A 17,101-nucleotide genomic window follows, 5' to 3' on the forward strand; every position below is an offset into this window, starting at 1 on the left:
ATGTCTGGACATAAGTATTATAATACAAAAAAGGGTAGATACAGATACCTATAGTTGAACTGATAGATTAGATTACTTCACGATATTCTGCATATTGAGAAAATTTTATGAAAACATAATTTATGAATCTGACTTGTCCTAATTGAAAACGTTACATATAAAGCATTGCTATTGTTTGTTTTAAAACCTTTACCAAAATTTAGTATGGCTTACATTTAATAGAATCCCTAGGCACTAATTAAACTCCAAGCTACTTTTTGTAGCGTCACTCCCAGGCAAAATGGCATGCTAAACGATTTTATAGAAACTATTTGTAATTCACAATATATATACAAAAAGAAATTACGTCATATTTCTATATTATGTTATCTTTACTTTGGTTGTTGTTTAAAACGTGGATAATTTTTATTTTCATAATGAAAATGATATCAAAATTGTTAAGTTCATGCCCTCAAAAATTACATATCACTCTAACTTGCAACAAACAGTATTGCTTAAACCATTTTAAGGAATACTAGCTTTCGCCTGTGGCTTTACCCGGGTGAAAGAGTTTTCCAAGATAAAACTCCCGCTATAATTTTCCAGATATAGAACGTAACCCATTTATTCTTACCCATATTTTATCGAAATCCGTGGAGTATTTTTCGATTTTATCGCGTTCAGATGATCTAAGTAGGCTGATACAGCGGAAGACGTTATAATAAAATATATTTTTTAGAACTTTTTAAGATGAACAAATTCAAACAAATCATATATTATCGTTGCGTAATTTTGAACGCCTACACAGCGAACGTAACAGTAGCTCATAAAAAGTTAATTGTGCCCCGTTTTTGCATCATTTTTCATTGATACTTCGCTTCTCTTACTCATAGTGTGTTCTTACATTGCCAATAGCCGTCTTCGATAGATGGGCTATGCAACTCTAAGAAGACTAATACAATTCGAACGAGTATTTCCTGAGATTAGCGCATTCAAACAAATAAACTCTTCATCTCTATATAATAGTATAAATATATATCTCTGTAGTTAAATTTTTTTCAACAATTTGTAAAAGAATATTTTCTTCTTTACATATTCTCCCGTAACTCGGGCCTCATAAATGTAAGCAAATGCTCAAGCTTTATACTCGGGGAAGGGACACAAAAAAAAAAATTGCGAGAATTAAACGTACTGAACATTAAATTGTATGATGGCACTTCCTTTGCTTATAATAACTGACAATACAATTTTCTGACATTTTCCATGTGTACATTTTATAATCTGTATTATTTTGTTGTGAATTGTGTTTTCATAACAAAAACTCAATTTAAACCATTTTAACAAGTAAATTCTACAACTGACCATGTCAGAACAGCCAGAAGACCCGCCGCCGCCTATAAAACGATACAGACGCGAAGAAAAATCATCAGAATCGGAGGAAGACTTGGATAATTATGAACCTTATGTGCCTGTGAAAGAACGTAAGAAACAACAGTTAATGAAACTTGGGAGACTGACCCAGCTTACTGCGGAGGCCGCGGCGGAGACCAAGAGCTCAAGCGATAATGATCCTGACGATGAAAGTGAGTTTTTTGTTATAATTAGGCGTTGTTCACCATTCCGACATTTCTCGGTGTATAAGCGCTAATAGGCACTTTTCTGGGTATTGAGCCAATATATTATGGCAAATATATTGTTTGTAGCCTAAAGTTTTGGGTACAGTTTTCACTTTTTTTGCAAACACTTTAATAATTTTCCTTTTTTTACTGGTGGTAGGTCTCTCATATGTGAGAGTCTGCATGGATAGGTACAATGTCTATTTCTGCCGCCAAACAGCAGCGTTTAGTCACTGTTTTGTTTCGGGTTGAAGGACATTGCAGCCAGTGTAACTACTGGACATAATAAGACTTAACATGTCATGTCTCAGGATGGCGAGCGCAGTGGAATAACAAACAATACTTTGTAATTCAAGGTGTTGGTGTTTCTACTGTTTCTGAGCGGTCATATGGCTTACCATCAAGTGAACAACAAGCTCTTCTCGTCATTCAAAGCAATAAAAAATAATATAAATGTATAATGGTTAAGCTTAATTCCACCCAATGGCCTACTGCAGATTGGTAGACTTCACATTCCTTTCAGATTATTTTAGAGAACTTCAGGTATGCAGGTTTCCTCACAATCTTTTCCTTTACCTTTAAAGAAAGCAATAACTCATAAAGAATACACACATATTTTTAGAACTCAGAGGTATGTGTCCTCAGGATTTGAACCTGTGGACATTCAGACATTCGTCTTGGCAGTCTGTTCCATACCCAACTAGGCTATCACCGCTTAGTCACTGATTATTCATTATATTTTATTTACAATAAATTGTATTTATCGTTTCATAATTTGGAACCTTATTTTCATCAAAATAAATAATTTACTTTCATTTATCAGCATCTCAAGAAGAATGGGGCAGGCGGTACAACATATCCCTGCTCGACCAGCACAGCGAACTCAAGAGGCTGGCCGAGGCTCGGGCACTCTCCGCTGCTGAGAAACAGGCCAGAGAAGAAGAGCATATACTCGAGAGTGTTGCACAGAGCAAGGCTTTGATGGGCGTTGCTGAGTTGGCTAAAGGTATTCTTTGGTTTCCTAGATTTTTTTGTTCAGCAACATATCAAATCGCGTACCTCGCCTTCGAAACCCCTATTAGTAAAAAACTAAAATCCCTTATTTTCCTCATTGAAAAAAACAACCCTTAAAAGAGGGACCAGAGCCAGAAAGACGAGCTACGTAACGAAACTTCGTCCCCTCTCCGACATCTCTGGTTGAAACCACTATACTAGGTCATAATTAAATATAAAACACCCTTTGTACAATCAATAATTAGAAATTAAAGAAACATTAAGATGACACAAATACTGCCATGCTAAGCTGAAAGCCGAATCTCAAAAAAAACTTGATTTTTATGTCGTCAGATAGCTTAAAGAAATACCCATCCAACGAACTTACCTAAATAACGATATCTTGTTTAGAACTTGTTTAAAAAACCTTAAAAGTATTTCTCTATCTCAGTTTTACATACAAAACTATATTTACAAAACTCCAATTATCTCGAAATAATGATTCCCTGACATACCGCTGTTGCGCTTACCACGGCAGAATAGAATAGTTGTGACGCTATATTTTTCTCCCAGGTATACAGTACGAAGACCCAATAAAAACGTCATGGCGGCCGCCGCGCTCTATCCTTAACCAGCCCGAAGAGAGGCACGAGCGGATCCGCAGGGAGTTACGAGTGTTGGTCGAAGGAGATGACGTCCCACCGCCCATAAAGACGTTTCAACATATGAAGTTTCCTAAAGGTATGTTTTGTTAATAACTAGCTTTTGCTCGCGGCTGCGCACGCGTCAAAATCTTTTCCGCGATAATAAGCACTCAGGAGCTAGTAGCTCGCTAATAGTGAGAGAACTTTCAAAATCGGTTCAGTAGTTCGAGAGATTAGACCCTACAAACATACAAACAAACTCACAAACTTTTCCTCTCAATTTTAGTATTGATAAATAAGGTGTAATGTAAATAAAAAAGAACTAAGTAATCCAGCCCAACCTATTACTTACATAAATACATAGTATCACGTCTCTGTCTCAAAGGAGGAAGGCAGGAGGCTATGGATTGCCACTTTGAACGATTCTGGCATACTTCTCTTTTCATACATTCCAGCTGGTTCAGGGTAATTATGATCTATCCTTTACTAAGAATGTCAGATATCTAACATTCAAACTATTAATCAGTAAAAAAAAATTGCCTTTCATGAACACAATTTTTTTTTATTTCCCTACTAGTTTTTGCTCGCGGCTTCGCACGCGTGAAAGCGTTTTTCGGGATAATACTCTTGCTATATATTTTCCTGGGATAAGTAGTTTATATCTTTCCCAGGGTATCAAAGAAATGCGAAAGTGAGGTGTTGGTCATCCGAAAAGTCATTTACAATATTATCTGCCTACATTTTACAATTATCCAAAAATTTTTATTGTTTTCATTTTATTACAATGTCTAACATTCGCACAAACAAGAAATCATTATACACAAAATTCATTCCAGGCATCCTCCGAGGTCTAGAAGCCAAGGGTATCAAGAAACCAACCCCCATCCAAGTGCAAGGCATCCCAGCAGTGCTAAGCGGCAGGGATATGATTGGCATAGCATTCACGGGCTCCGGCAAGACCCTGGTCTTCACGCTGCCCATCATCATGTTCTGTTTGGAGCAGGAGATCAAAATGCCTTTCATCAAGTAAGTTCAGAATTGAGACAGTAACCTAAGTTTCAGTTGATTACTGGTGTTTATATGAGAGAGTACCATCGCAATGTCTATTTCTGTCAAGCAACAGTGTGAAGTCATTGTTGTGTTCCGGTTTGAAGGATATTATAGCCAGTGTAACTACTGGACATAATAATTAACATCTCATGTCTCATGGCGAGCGCAGTGGAATACCAAACAATACTTTGTAATTCAAGGTGTTGGTGTTTCTACTGTTTATGGGCGGTCATGTCGCTTACCACCAGGCGAACGGCAAGCTCGTCTCGTCATTAAAAAAAAACTGAAATGTCATTGAGCTCTGTGTTGTTTTTGAGTATCGAACCCTGCCATGAACACCGGGGGAAACCAGGAATGGGATACTGGAATCACCCTAGCGACTGCAGGGTCATGATATAAAAAGAAAAAAAGCGGGCTTCATGCTCATTTAGAATTTTTTGTATGTAACATAGACCTTTAGCGGCGAAATGGTTGGTGCCGCTGTAGAGGAACAGATGATTGCGTTCCTCTATGAAAGGTTAAGATTTCCAGTCATGCAGATGTTTGTGACCGGCCGCGGTTCTCCGGCGGCTCCTATTCGGAGGTGGTATATATACTGCGTGGCGGAAAATTCTATCGCAAGCTAGTATCGTCTATCGCCATCTAGCGTGATTGCTGTGCATTATCACTGCGATTATGTCAATGATACATCGATCATGCAGTTCCGGTGATGTTGACGAGATGGCGGTATATGTTATTTGTGCCACCACATAGCCAATATTATTCATAAAGGTTTTTATCTAAGGACGGAGCATTGCTGTGATAACAAGTCTGTTTCTCAGTGCTGACGGCATGGCAGCCTTCGTAGTGCGTAGACATATGGCCATTATGATTGGCTAATACTAAGATACAACTTGAATCTAATTGGCTGTCAGATAAACAAAGCTGAGAAACAGACTTGTTATCACAGCAATGCGCCATTCTTAGATAAATAACGTCTATGAATAAGGGGATAGTCTGTAACTATACCTAATAAATAAATAAACATCTCCTTGTTGCAGGAACGAAGGCCCATACGGATTGATAATATGTCCATCTCGTGAGCTCGCGAAACAAACGCACGACATAATATTACACTTCATAAAACATCTAAAGATGACCGGCAGCCCGGAGATCAGAAGCTGTTTGGCTATTGGAGGTGAGGTATTGATAATAGAAAATATTTATTTGCAAACAAGAGACCTAATGCTTGTATAAAACAAAAAGTTTTAAATAAAAAATTAAACAGTCTTTGGAAACACCACAAACCACAAATAATTTAACATTACCTACATAATAATTGTTGGTATATGATATAATATATATAAGCTTTACATTATATACTGTCCCACAGCGCGGGCCGCCTCTGCTACTGAGAGGCCTTAGTCCACCATTCTGTAGTGTGGAGAGATTAGGTCTTAGTTCACCACGGTAACTCAAAGCGGTTTAGTAGACTTCACACACCCTAAAAATTCTTATAGCTTAATACAGGTTAGGTTCACACACCCTCAAAATTCCTATAGAGAACTTCTCAGGTATGCAGGTTTCCTCACGATGTTTTCCTTCACCGTTAAAGCATATAATACATACAGATATTATTATATCGTTATTAAATTGTGGATTTTAAAAATTCTTTAACCCGTAACACATTTTGGATGACAATATTTTTTGATAAATAAAATTGTTAATTCACTTTGTTTCGCAGGTGTGGCGGTGTCGGAGTGCATGGAGGTGGTGCAAAGGGGTGTTCACATAATGGTCGCCACCCCGGGCCGGCTCATGGACATGTTGGATAAGAAAATGGTAACATTTAAAACCATTTAAACCATTTATTTCTCTACACACACATAAATACAACAAAAAAAGTACAAAAGAAAAAAAAACACACACACACACACAGTTAACAATACCAGGCACACAACTGATTGCTTGCATGATGTGTGGTAGAAGGGATACCAGCTCAGTATACGCTGTAAAACAGCACTGATTTTCAGCTGAACCCCACTGTTATTATAGCACAACAAACATTCATATTTTTAACACCAATCAATCATTTATTCACTTTAATACGTAGGTAATTACATTGTTGAAGCAATATTATGCTTACTGCTCTATGATCAGCCTAATATTGGCATACAAGTCTAGTTAATTTTTTTTTTATTTACCAAGACAATAAATATACAAGAAGAGATGAGCTGATCAATAGCTTATATAACGCGGATTTTGTGTATAAAAGATTTGGAAAATAAAATTACAAATTCAATGGACAATTGATGACAAAAAATCCCGGAGTTTCTGCCTTTCTTCGGGTAGTCATCGCTTAGGTAGCTAGTGAAAGGCCGGTAGGTTAGCTAGCTTAGGGCTTTTATTTTATTAAAATATTAACTTTTGAAAATACGTGGGACAATATGCGGTCTTAGCGCTAATAGCGATCTCTTTCAAACAGCAAATCATTATGATTATCATGTTGTAGATGGCGAATATAGTAATGATTGTAATGATGTAGACGGCAAATATGATGATGACTGTAATGTTGTAGATGGCGAATATGATGATGATTGTAATGTTGTAGATGGCGAATATGATGATGATTGTAATGTTGTAGATGGCGAATATGATGATGATTGTAATAATATAGATGGCGAATATGATGATTGTAATGTTGTAGATGGCGAATATGATGATTATTGTAATGTTGTAGATGGCGAATATGGTGATGATTGTAATAATATAGATGGCGAATATGATGATTGTAATGTTGTAGATGGCGAATATGATGATTATTGTAATGTTGTAGATGGCGAATATGGTGATGATTGTAATGTTGTAGATGGCGAATATGATGATGATTGTAATGTTGTAGATGGCGAATATGATGATGATGGTAATTTTGTAGATGGCGAATATGATAATGATTGTAAACATGTAGACGGCAAATATGATAATGATTGTAATGTTGTAGATGGCGAATATGGTGATGATTGTAATGTTGTAGATGGCGAATATGGTGATGATTGTTATGTTGTAGATGGCGAATATTGTAATATTGATGGTAATTATGTATTCCCCAGGTGCGATTAAACGTGTGCCGCTATTTATGCATGGACGAAGCTGATCGCATGATCGACATGGGTTTTGAAGAGGATGTGAGGACTATATTCTCGTACTTTGCCGGGCAGCGACAGACGCTGCTGTTCAGCGCCACCATGCCTAAGAAAATACAGAACTTTGCCAGGTAAGTGAATTGGTCAATTAAAAAATGTTGCAAATATGGAAAATTTTATTCCTGTTGAGAGTTTCCGTTGCATGCCTCTATATATATGTACTACGTACTAGATTTGGCGTTCCGAACATTCATTGTGTTCAACTGATTTGAACTGTAATCCATTCTAACTGATTTTAGTATGTTCAATATTGGCAGCTTGTGGTTGTGTACGTAGTGTGGTTGTGTACGGAGTGGCGCTCATGATATAAGAACTCGAGTCTAAGTGTAAACCTGAATTTGAATAAAAGATATTAGTAAAATAAGTAAAATTATTTGTTGTTCAAGTGAATAAATAAGTTATAACAGTGAATTTTCGGTTGCCATTTTAGTTCAGATTTTGGACAAATAGTTTATATTGATGTTCGTGTCTATAGAGTATACGTCAATGGTTGCATATGTTGCGTAAAGGTTAAAGTTACGTAATAATTATCTATGACGGAATTTTTCCTAAAAAAGTTATTAATACTATATTTTAAAACAAATTCGCCGCATCTGTCTGGATATTTGAATGCTATAAATTCAAAAACTACTCAACGGATTTTGATGATATTTGGTATGAAGGTAGTTTGAGATCCTGTGAAGGATATAGAGTACTTTCTATCTTGAGATGCTCTTTCACACAGGTGAAACCGTGAGCAGAAGCTAGTTATATAAAAGATAAACTTAAAATATATGATCAATTTTATCTCGGAATTATACTGCCTTCAATAACCACAAAATAAATTTAACATCATCTATATAATGGTTACCAGCTTTCAAATAAAAAAAGAACCATCAAAATCAATCACTAGACGTTAATAAATCAGGGGGACCTGACAATATTCCTGCAATATTTATAGTCAAATGTGCTGAAAATTTAGTTAGACCCATCTGTATTTTATTTAAACGATCGCTAACTGAAGGTATTGTACCGAAAATATGGAAGTCTGCATTTATAACACCGGTTTTTAAAAAAGGCGATAAGTCGCGAGTTGAGAATTACCGTCCAATCTCGAAACTTTGCTTGTTTGCTAAAGTTCTTGAAAGAATAGTGCATGCAGATGTCTATTCAACATTAAGTAATAACATTGGCGTTGAGCAACATGGTTTTCTTAAATATCGATCAACTACATCTAATCTTTTATTGTCAAATGACATCATCACAGAGGGGATGGATCAGGGAGTCCAAGTCGACGTGGTGTACACTGATTATAGCAAATGTTTTGATCGCATTGACCATCAAATATTACTGCACAAATTAATGAATGCAGGTATTCACGGCGACCTCTACCGTTGGTTTACATCGTATGTGGATAATCGCACGCAAGCAGTGGCTATTAAAGGCTTCTTATCTGATTGGAAGTCAGTTCCGTCTGGAGTACCACAAGGTTCAATTCTGGGCCCATTATTATTTACGATATTTATTGCTGATGTTGTGGAATGCTTTAAAAATTCATATATTTTATTATATGCAGACGACATGAAAATACTAAAGACAATTAAGGAACATGGTGATACTTTCCTCTTACAAGATGATCTTGATAGATTTGTATCGTATTGCTACCAAAACAAGCTTCAGCTAAATGTATCTAAATGTTACCAATTAACTTATACTAGAAAAAGAAACCCAATCAAGTCTTCTTATACACTTGGCGATGCTAATATTAATACAATTAACGAAATTTGTGATTTGGGTATTATACATGATAGTAATCTCTTATTTGATAAACACATCGAATATGTAGTAAATAAAGCATCCAAAGCCTTAGGATTTATATTAAGAATGTCTAATGATTTTCAATCCTTGAAATGCATTAAAATTTTGTACTGTTCATTCGTGCGGAGTAACTTAGAATATGCGTCGCAAGTGTGGAACCCGCAATATAACACTTATGTGTCTCGTATTGAAAACATACAAAAGAAATTTTTACGCTACCTGGATTATAAGGTAGGCATAACATCATCTGACTACATTGGCCGCTGTCAAAGGTATCACATACTGCCACTGCATGTCCGACGTTATATAAACGACATATGTTACTTGATTAACGTTGCTAGTGGTCATATTGATTGCCCTCAACTCTTGTCTAAAATAGGACTCCGTACAAACCAGCTTGGATTGAGACTGCGATCTTTGATACAACCTATATATGCAAGGACAAATTATAGGCGTAATTCGTTTTTGCCACGTGCCATCAGTAATTTCAATGATCTTCCCTGTAATTTAGATATAGATTTATTCTGCACAAGCAGTTCTGTGGTGAGACGTAAGTTAAGTGAACAATTTTTCCGCTCTTAAAACTTTTATACATAACGTTATATTACTATTAATATATTTAGCGATTAAGTTCTTGGTGTATATCTAGTAAATATTTGCGAAAGCTTGTAATTAGATAAATAATTGTTACATATACTATGTTATTTATTAAGTTATTAGTCTGTAAGCTTTCCTGTTATAATAAAATAAAAATAAAATAAAATCGGTTCAACCAGACAAAAGTTTTGAGGTAACAAAAATAAAAAAAATGCAGTCAAATAAGGTATGTCCTATGTTTGATTTGGTTTATTATTGTATATCTATGTAAAAGAAAATAATATGAAAAAGAAATTGTTCTGTGAAATCAGTATCAAAATTGGTTTAAAAATAAAGTATTTATTCATATTTGAAATATTGTTGTGAGCAAACGTGGCAACGTGGGGGGGATATCGCGCTGTCCTTTTCTCACTCACGCAGCGTTATGGACGGTGGCACTGGGTGACGTCACATTTCACTATTACTGTAATTTGACAGCTTCCCTTTCCACCAAACAAAGCTTCATAACTTATTTATGATTGCGTGGATTTCGAAAATTCATTTTCCAATAGATTTTGGATGCAAATATTTTTTGATAAATATTCCACTACTCTTGAGAACCTCCTCCTTTTTTGAAATCGGTTAATAATTAAAGCGTGTCGTCCATAAATCACGTGATATTTTTAGTGACTTTTAAATCCCCTCCCCTGGTGATATGTGGTGGGGTTTTAGACTACCCCTGCCCCCTAGCAAAAATCACGCGTTTTTTTTTAACAAAATCAGAAATAAGATATCCGCCATAGAAATAGGGTAACCGATGCTCGCAAAATTAGCACATTGATGTGGAAGTGGGCCAGCCAAGTCTGCAGACGAATGATCAATGGAGCAGACAGGTGTTGGAGTGGAGACCGCGATTAGGTAGACGTAGTGTGGGACGCCCTACTGCTGGATAGACCTAAGACTTGAAAAAGACCGGGGGCAGTGGATGGATGCGGGTTGCTCTATACCGAAAACATTAGCGTTCACTTGAGAAGGCCTATGTTCAGCAGTAGACGAAGGCTGATTGATGATTATAATCTGATAAAATTTTAGTAAATTAAGCATCGAGGTAAAAATGTCCAAACATTAACATGCTACAGGTTTCTGTAAGGGTGTCGCGAAGCACGAAAAATGGTTGTTTGATAACAATGAATCAAAGCTCATGCGCCGCTTTTTATTTTAGAAGTCGCGCGATCACCGAAAAATAAATACACGTGATATTTTATGATTTTATCCCCCCCCCCCCTCTTTCGGGCCTCACATGATTAATGCGTTCATTGCCTGACGCGTTCATGCGTTCAAGGCCTTTGCCTTAATCCTGGAGAGACTGACGCGCCCGCAGGTCGGCGCTGGTGAAGCCGGTGACGGTGAACGTGGGGCGCGCGGGCGCCGCGTCGCTGACCGTCCGGCAGGAGCTGGAGGCGGTGCAGGCGGAGGCGCGCACGGTGCACTTGCTGCACTGCCTGCAGAAGACGCCGCCGCCCGCGCTGGTGTTCGCCGAGAGGAAGCAAGACGTCGACGCTATACACGAGTACTTGCTGCTCAAAGGTAGGGGCTAACTGCTAGCGTTGTCACGAATGTTTGTGTATGTAATGTATTCTCTTAGTAGTAGTAGTAGTGGCATTAGGGCGCGTCAAATTAAAATTACTTTTCAAGCACACACACACATGATGCACACAATGATTTTAATAAAAATAGCCATTTACATCTCGCCTGACATTAAAGTTCTAATGTTTAACAAAAGCCTCTTCCAAAAGCCAAAAGCCGCTTCATACCAATATGAGTGAAAAGGAACGGGCAAGTCTCCCTGTATGCTAAGAGGATATCTAAGCAAGCAGGTGTTATTTAAGTTATGTTGTTTGGGAATTTTTAGATCTCAACTCGCAATACCTGATTAATTGACTGACGAGCCATCTAACACCTGGCAATGCGGCACTATCGCCGCCCTTCGTCAACCTCTCCCTCCAGGGGGATGCTTCCCCCAACGCGGTTGGATATAACAATTATCTTTTAAATAGATGTAACTAAGTTATCATTGTAGGCGTGGAAGCGGTGGCTATCCATGGAGGCAAGGATCAAGAGGAGCGGTCACGGGCCGTGGAGGCGTTCAGGAAGGGGGAGAAAGACGTGCTGGTGGCCACAGACGTTGCCAGCAAAGGTATGTTTTTTGTTGAAAGAATGTTAAACATAATGTTTGTGGCATAATGTTTTTGTTCCCTTTGTCATGTGAGTATAGTTTATAGTTATTACTCATTAGTAATGGCTATTTAGAATTTAAATTTAAAAAGCTTTCTGTTGTTTTTTGTGCTCATAATAAAACAGTTTGTTTCTTTGGTATCCGTGTATAATTTCAACATTTTTAGTATGGACGTTCATTCCTTTGTTTACTTTCCTCTGGCCTCCATACTTGGCTGGCTGGAGTGGTCTGGTAACCCTGGACATTGTTGGTAAAGTGGAGCGATGCGGGTGAGAGTGGATGTCGCTCTCGCCTTACGTTCTTCACTCGGTGTCGGTTTCTCACCCGTGGGAAGATCGAGGTGCGAGGCGAACAAACTAATCACTTGACTTGCGCACGCGCAGTGTGTTATTTTAACCTGATGTATTATTTACCATAATTTCCTTTAATGTTGCTTCGTTTTTATATTTAGTTGATATACATAGACACAATATTTGTAAGCATATGCAGCAATTATAGTAACTTAAATCGCGTCTATCTTGTAGTAGACGTAGAGAGCAACTGAATGAAGCGAAAGTTTGCTAGAGTGTGGACTTGCTGTGGATATATTTTATATCCGCGCAGATAGCGCCCACCGTAAACATGGTGTTAAAACCCGCCATAGTGGCTCACGTGTTTCGCGTTCCGAGATTAGCCTGTGTATATCCAGTTCCAATAGGCATAACTATGTCGACTGAGGGGTAATCATCTCTCGTCAGTCGACATTCTATTGGACTCCACTTACCATCAAGAGCAGTGTGGACACTGTGTCGTGCATACAGTAAAGGCTTACCGACTGCCCCACCCCAGGTCTCGACTTCGCGAACATCCAACACGTGATAAACTACGACATGCCGGAAGACATAGAGAACTACGTGCACCGGATCGGCAGGACGGGCCGCGCGGGGGGCGGCGGCGTCGCCACCACGCTGCTGGGGCGGGCCGTGGACGAGAGCGTGCTGCGGGACCTCGCGCACCTGCTCACCGAGGCCGGGCAGAAGGTAGGCGGGACGGACGCTTAAGGGTTTATAATACTAAATTTAAAGCAGGTTATAGGTGTAAAAAAAGCTCGCCGATTTTGAAAAAATCGCAGGTGACGGTAGTTTGAGTGTGAGTGTGAATGAGTGCGAGTGAGTGTGAATGAGTGTAAGTGAGTGTGAATGAGTGTAAGTGAGTGTGAATGAGTGCGAGTGAGTGTGAATGAGTGCGAGTGAGTATGCATGAGTGCGAGTGAGTGTGGGTGATTGTGAGTGAATGTTAGTGAGTGAGTATGTGGCTGTGTGTGCATAAAGATTTTTTCTGTCAAAACCTCCTGCTTGGAATACCAGTATTTTTATACTGTGGAAGTATTGTTTTATTATTATTTATCTTAAAAGCAGATCAATTTGAGACCAACCGTACTAAGCAAATATAACAACGATTACTTCTAAACTTCTACCTTTCAAAACCACGGTTATTTGAGAAAATTAATAATTTGTTCCAGGTGCCGCCCTTCCTGCTGGACATGATTGGAGCGCCGGAAGTGCCCGTTCCCGACGGACAGGGCTGCTCGTACTGCGGCGGGCTTGGACATCGTATTACAGGTATTTAAAACGACGCAAAGCTATATATATAAAAATGAATCCCTATTTCCTTTGGTCACGCCATCACGCGTGAACGGCTGGACCGATTTCATTTCTTTTTGTTGTGTTTGTTATTGTCAGGAGAAGGTTCTTATGAAAGAAAAAAATCAAAAAAATCGAAAATTTAAGAAACTTAACGAAAATAGTAATTTTGTATAACTGTCAATTGTTTGAAATAACTGTCAGCGATTGACAGAATGCGCGCTGCAAATATAGTTTTCATACATTATTTTATTTGTATTGGCAAGTAGAATTTATTCGTCTAGGTGATAAATAATTAATAATCATGGATATTTCGGCCTTTAAAAATTAATATGACGAAATTTTAAAGGCCGAAATATCCATGATTATTAATTATTTTTACGTTTTTCTTTCAACTGCGAGAACTAATCACTAACTAGACGTGAATTTAAATTCTTTACTTGCCAATACTTGTTTAGTTACCCAGATTAAAGGTGAAACAAAATGTATGAAAATGGACCTTGAGGTATCGCCTTAAGACGGGACAACGTCTGTCAGGTCAGCTAGTACTTAATATTTATACAAATGTCTTTTTTGTCAACAGAATGTCCGAAATTGGAGGCTGTACAGAACAAACAGGCTTCGAACATCGGTCGGAGAGATTATTTGGCGAACACAGCGGCGGATTATTAGAGCTTTTGTTTGGTTACATTACTTCAGAATTCTAAGGTTATATAGAGCGGACATTAGATTGTCATACAAACATTTTGCGCTTATGTGACGGTTACTCAATCTACAGTAATAGTAAAACATCAATGTAAAAAACTTCATATTTTTACACGTTTTTAATGCCCATATCAGCATATTTTCTGTGAATATGTTTTAGTAATGATATCTAAGGACGCTGTGACGTCACACGGACATTTCAAACACAACTTATTACCAATAGGGGACCGTCCTGTGCTTGATTTTGTACATTATTCTATATGTAATGGTTAATAATACGAAAAAGAAGCACTCCTGCGAAAACTGCATAAAAATTGGATAAAAAATGAGCCAGTAATTCATATTTCAAATATTACTATGTGCCGAAGTGGGGATATCGCTTCATCTCTTTCTTTCGCACGCGTCGTAATGCCCGATGACGTCACACGTGGGTATTGCGCCTCTTTTCTGTTTCTTGTTACTTGCCCCTTCTACCGAAATTGAAAGACTTATAACTTGTTGATTTTTTACCGGATTTAAATAATTCCTTCTGTGTTATAATATATGTAATGTAAATATTTGATAATAATAAAGAACAAAAATGAGGCCGGTACCCTATTGGTGATAACTTTTGGAGCATAAATTTGGTTTTGATGTTCGGTCTATAACTAACTATACTGTGTAACGTCTTTCCTTTGAAGTCATGTTTTTTCTCCAGAGATTACCAGATCGAACTATTGGAATATAGAGCAGTGATATGTTTGACTTCATTTTAATAAATATCGTGTAATGTAGGATATTGTAAATAAATGTATTTATAGGTATCATGCGTTTTTTATTTCATTTTCCAATTTTATATCACACATCACGCATTTATCCCTGAAGGGGTATGCAGAGGCGTAACCAGGGCACCCACTTTTCGCCAAGTGTATTCTGTCCCATGATAGGGGGCGAGCCTATCACATCGGGCACATATTCCAGACTCCGAACTGATACTGAGCAGAAAAACACAATATCACTTTGCCCGACCCTGTATTCGAACTCAGGACTTCAGAGCGCTGCCGTACTGCGAATGCAGTACAACTACGTCACCAAAGCATCGAGGATTCTATCCCATATCAAGGACTGACAAGGCTATTTTGTATAGCCACATGAAGTGTTTTATAACACGATGTTTTTTATTTAAAACAAATGGACACAGAATTAATTGTTTTTCAAATGTTTCCAATTTTCATTTAGCTATTCTATTATTGAAAGGGAAATAATAGAAAAATAATAGGGACATCATTCCCTCTCAGTAGTAGAGGAGGATATTATATTTTATATTATATTCTATTATTTTGATAAATAATATTTTGATTAAGCTATTCCATATTATTTTCCATCTATTTAAATGAAACTATTTTACGGATTCTATCGCGGTTCTTCATATTATAATTTTCTCCCAACGTTTCGAAGACTTTGCAGCCTTCAAGGTCACGGAGGGGACCAAGGTTTTCGTCATCGGAAAAGTCAGTCACAATATCTACTTACATTTTAGACTTATTCAATTTTGTAAGCTCGTTGTGCGTAATCGGAACACCTAACAGTTATAAAAAAAAAATATTTCCTATCTACATTCACTCATTGCTATATTCCAATTTACATCGACCATCCGATGTTATATGTGGATTGCAAACCATAATTAACGCCACAGAGCAATTGATACGCGGGCAGAGTCGATGCATCCAATTATTCACAAGTTGCACGAACACGCCTTACTCATACATTCCCATTTCCCCGCAAATCCTAAAAAACTAAGTTCCAAATACTACCATCAGACAGGGTTGCCAGGTTATCAAACCTAATAGGGCAGATCAAATTTAGCCGAACGCTTGGGTAAGAAGTCCGATTACCCTTTTGTTTCAGTATTACACAGCGAACGCTCACTCGAGTCTCGTGCGAGGCGTGTGGGGGAGACTCGCTCGCTCCAACGACCACGTGACAGTCAAATGTAAAAAGCCTAACAGCATCTGGATACTTTTAATCTGGCCGGACACGCATTCAAGAAACCTATGTCCGGTATTATCCACACACCTGACAGTATACGTCGTTTATGAATTCCTTAGGTACATCGAATTATACATTCATCAGAGCTCTTAAGTAACAGTAAAATCCTCATGACTGAGTTATTTAATTTCAAACACCTTTTTCAAAAAGGTATTTGTTCTTTAATTACTGGGTATTAGACTTTCCCGCCTTCACACCCACCACTACAACCTGTAAGCCAGGATCAGCAGTGACATTGTATGACACGACCAGTGCAGCTCGGCGAGTCTCAGGGAAAACTAATTTGTCATTATACCACAACAAAATTAATCAAATAGAAAGATAGGGAGGAGTTGGAAATACTAATTGTCCACTTCCCTCCATAGCAATAATACTAGCATAATTACTGGGCAGGGAAATAAAGGTTTTAGAATGATTGTTTTACTTATATATTACAAGCTTTTGCTTGCGTCCCCGTCTGCGTGAAATTATTCGGGATGAAAACCTATATCATTCAGAAGTAATGTAGCTTCTTAGTGAAAGAATAACCAAAATCGGTTCAGTAGTTCTAGAAATCAACCCCTACTAACTTTCCTCTTCATAGTATTCATTAACATAGGACCTAGTAATAAGCCAGCGATACCTCGGCTTAGGGCTGCCAACACTTCTATGAAATATTGTAATTCATAAGCTC

At 37.9% G+C, this 17,101-nt stretch overlaps 1 protein-coding gene across 1 annotated transcript; it reads left to right on the forward strand.

Moving 5' to 3' along the window:
• The first annotated feature begins 1,248 nt into the window (after positions 1-1,248).
• Positions 1,249-15,204, forward strand: LOC115454366 (ATP-dependent RNA helicase abstrakt). Its single transcript, XM_037440411.1, has 12 exons — positions 1,249-1,562; positions 2,419-2,601; positions 3,162-3,329; positions 4,069-4,258; positions 5,323-5,459; positions 6,006-6,103; positions 7,372-7,535; positions 11,219-11,424; positions 11,918-12,034; positions 12,902-13,092; positions 13,575-13,674; positions 14,279-15,204. Exons 1-12 carry the CDS (start codon positions 1,343-1,345, stop codon positions 14,365-14,367), a joined length of 1,863 nt encoding a protein of 620 aa, XP_037296308.1. The 5' UTR covers positions 1,249-1,342; the 3' UTR covers positions 14,368-15,204.
• The last annotated feature ends 1,897 nt before the right edge of the window (positions 15,205-17,101 follow it).

This window comes from Manduca sexta, chromosome 1 (genome assembly GCF_014839805.1).
Source record: "Manduca sexta isolate Smith_Timp_Sample1 chromosome 1, JHU_Msex_v1.0, whole genome shotgun sequence".
Lineage (NCBI taxonomy): Eukaryota > Metazoa > Arthropoda > Insecta > Lepidoptera > Sphingidae > Manduca > Manduca sexta.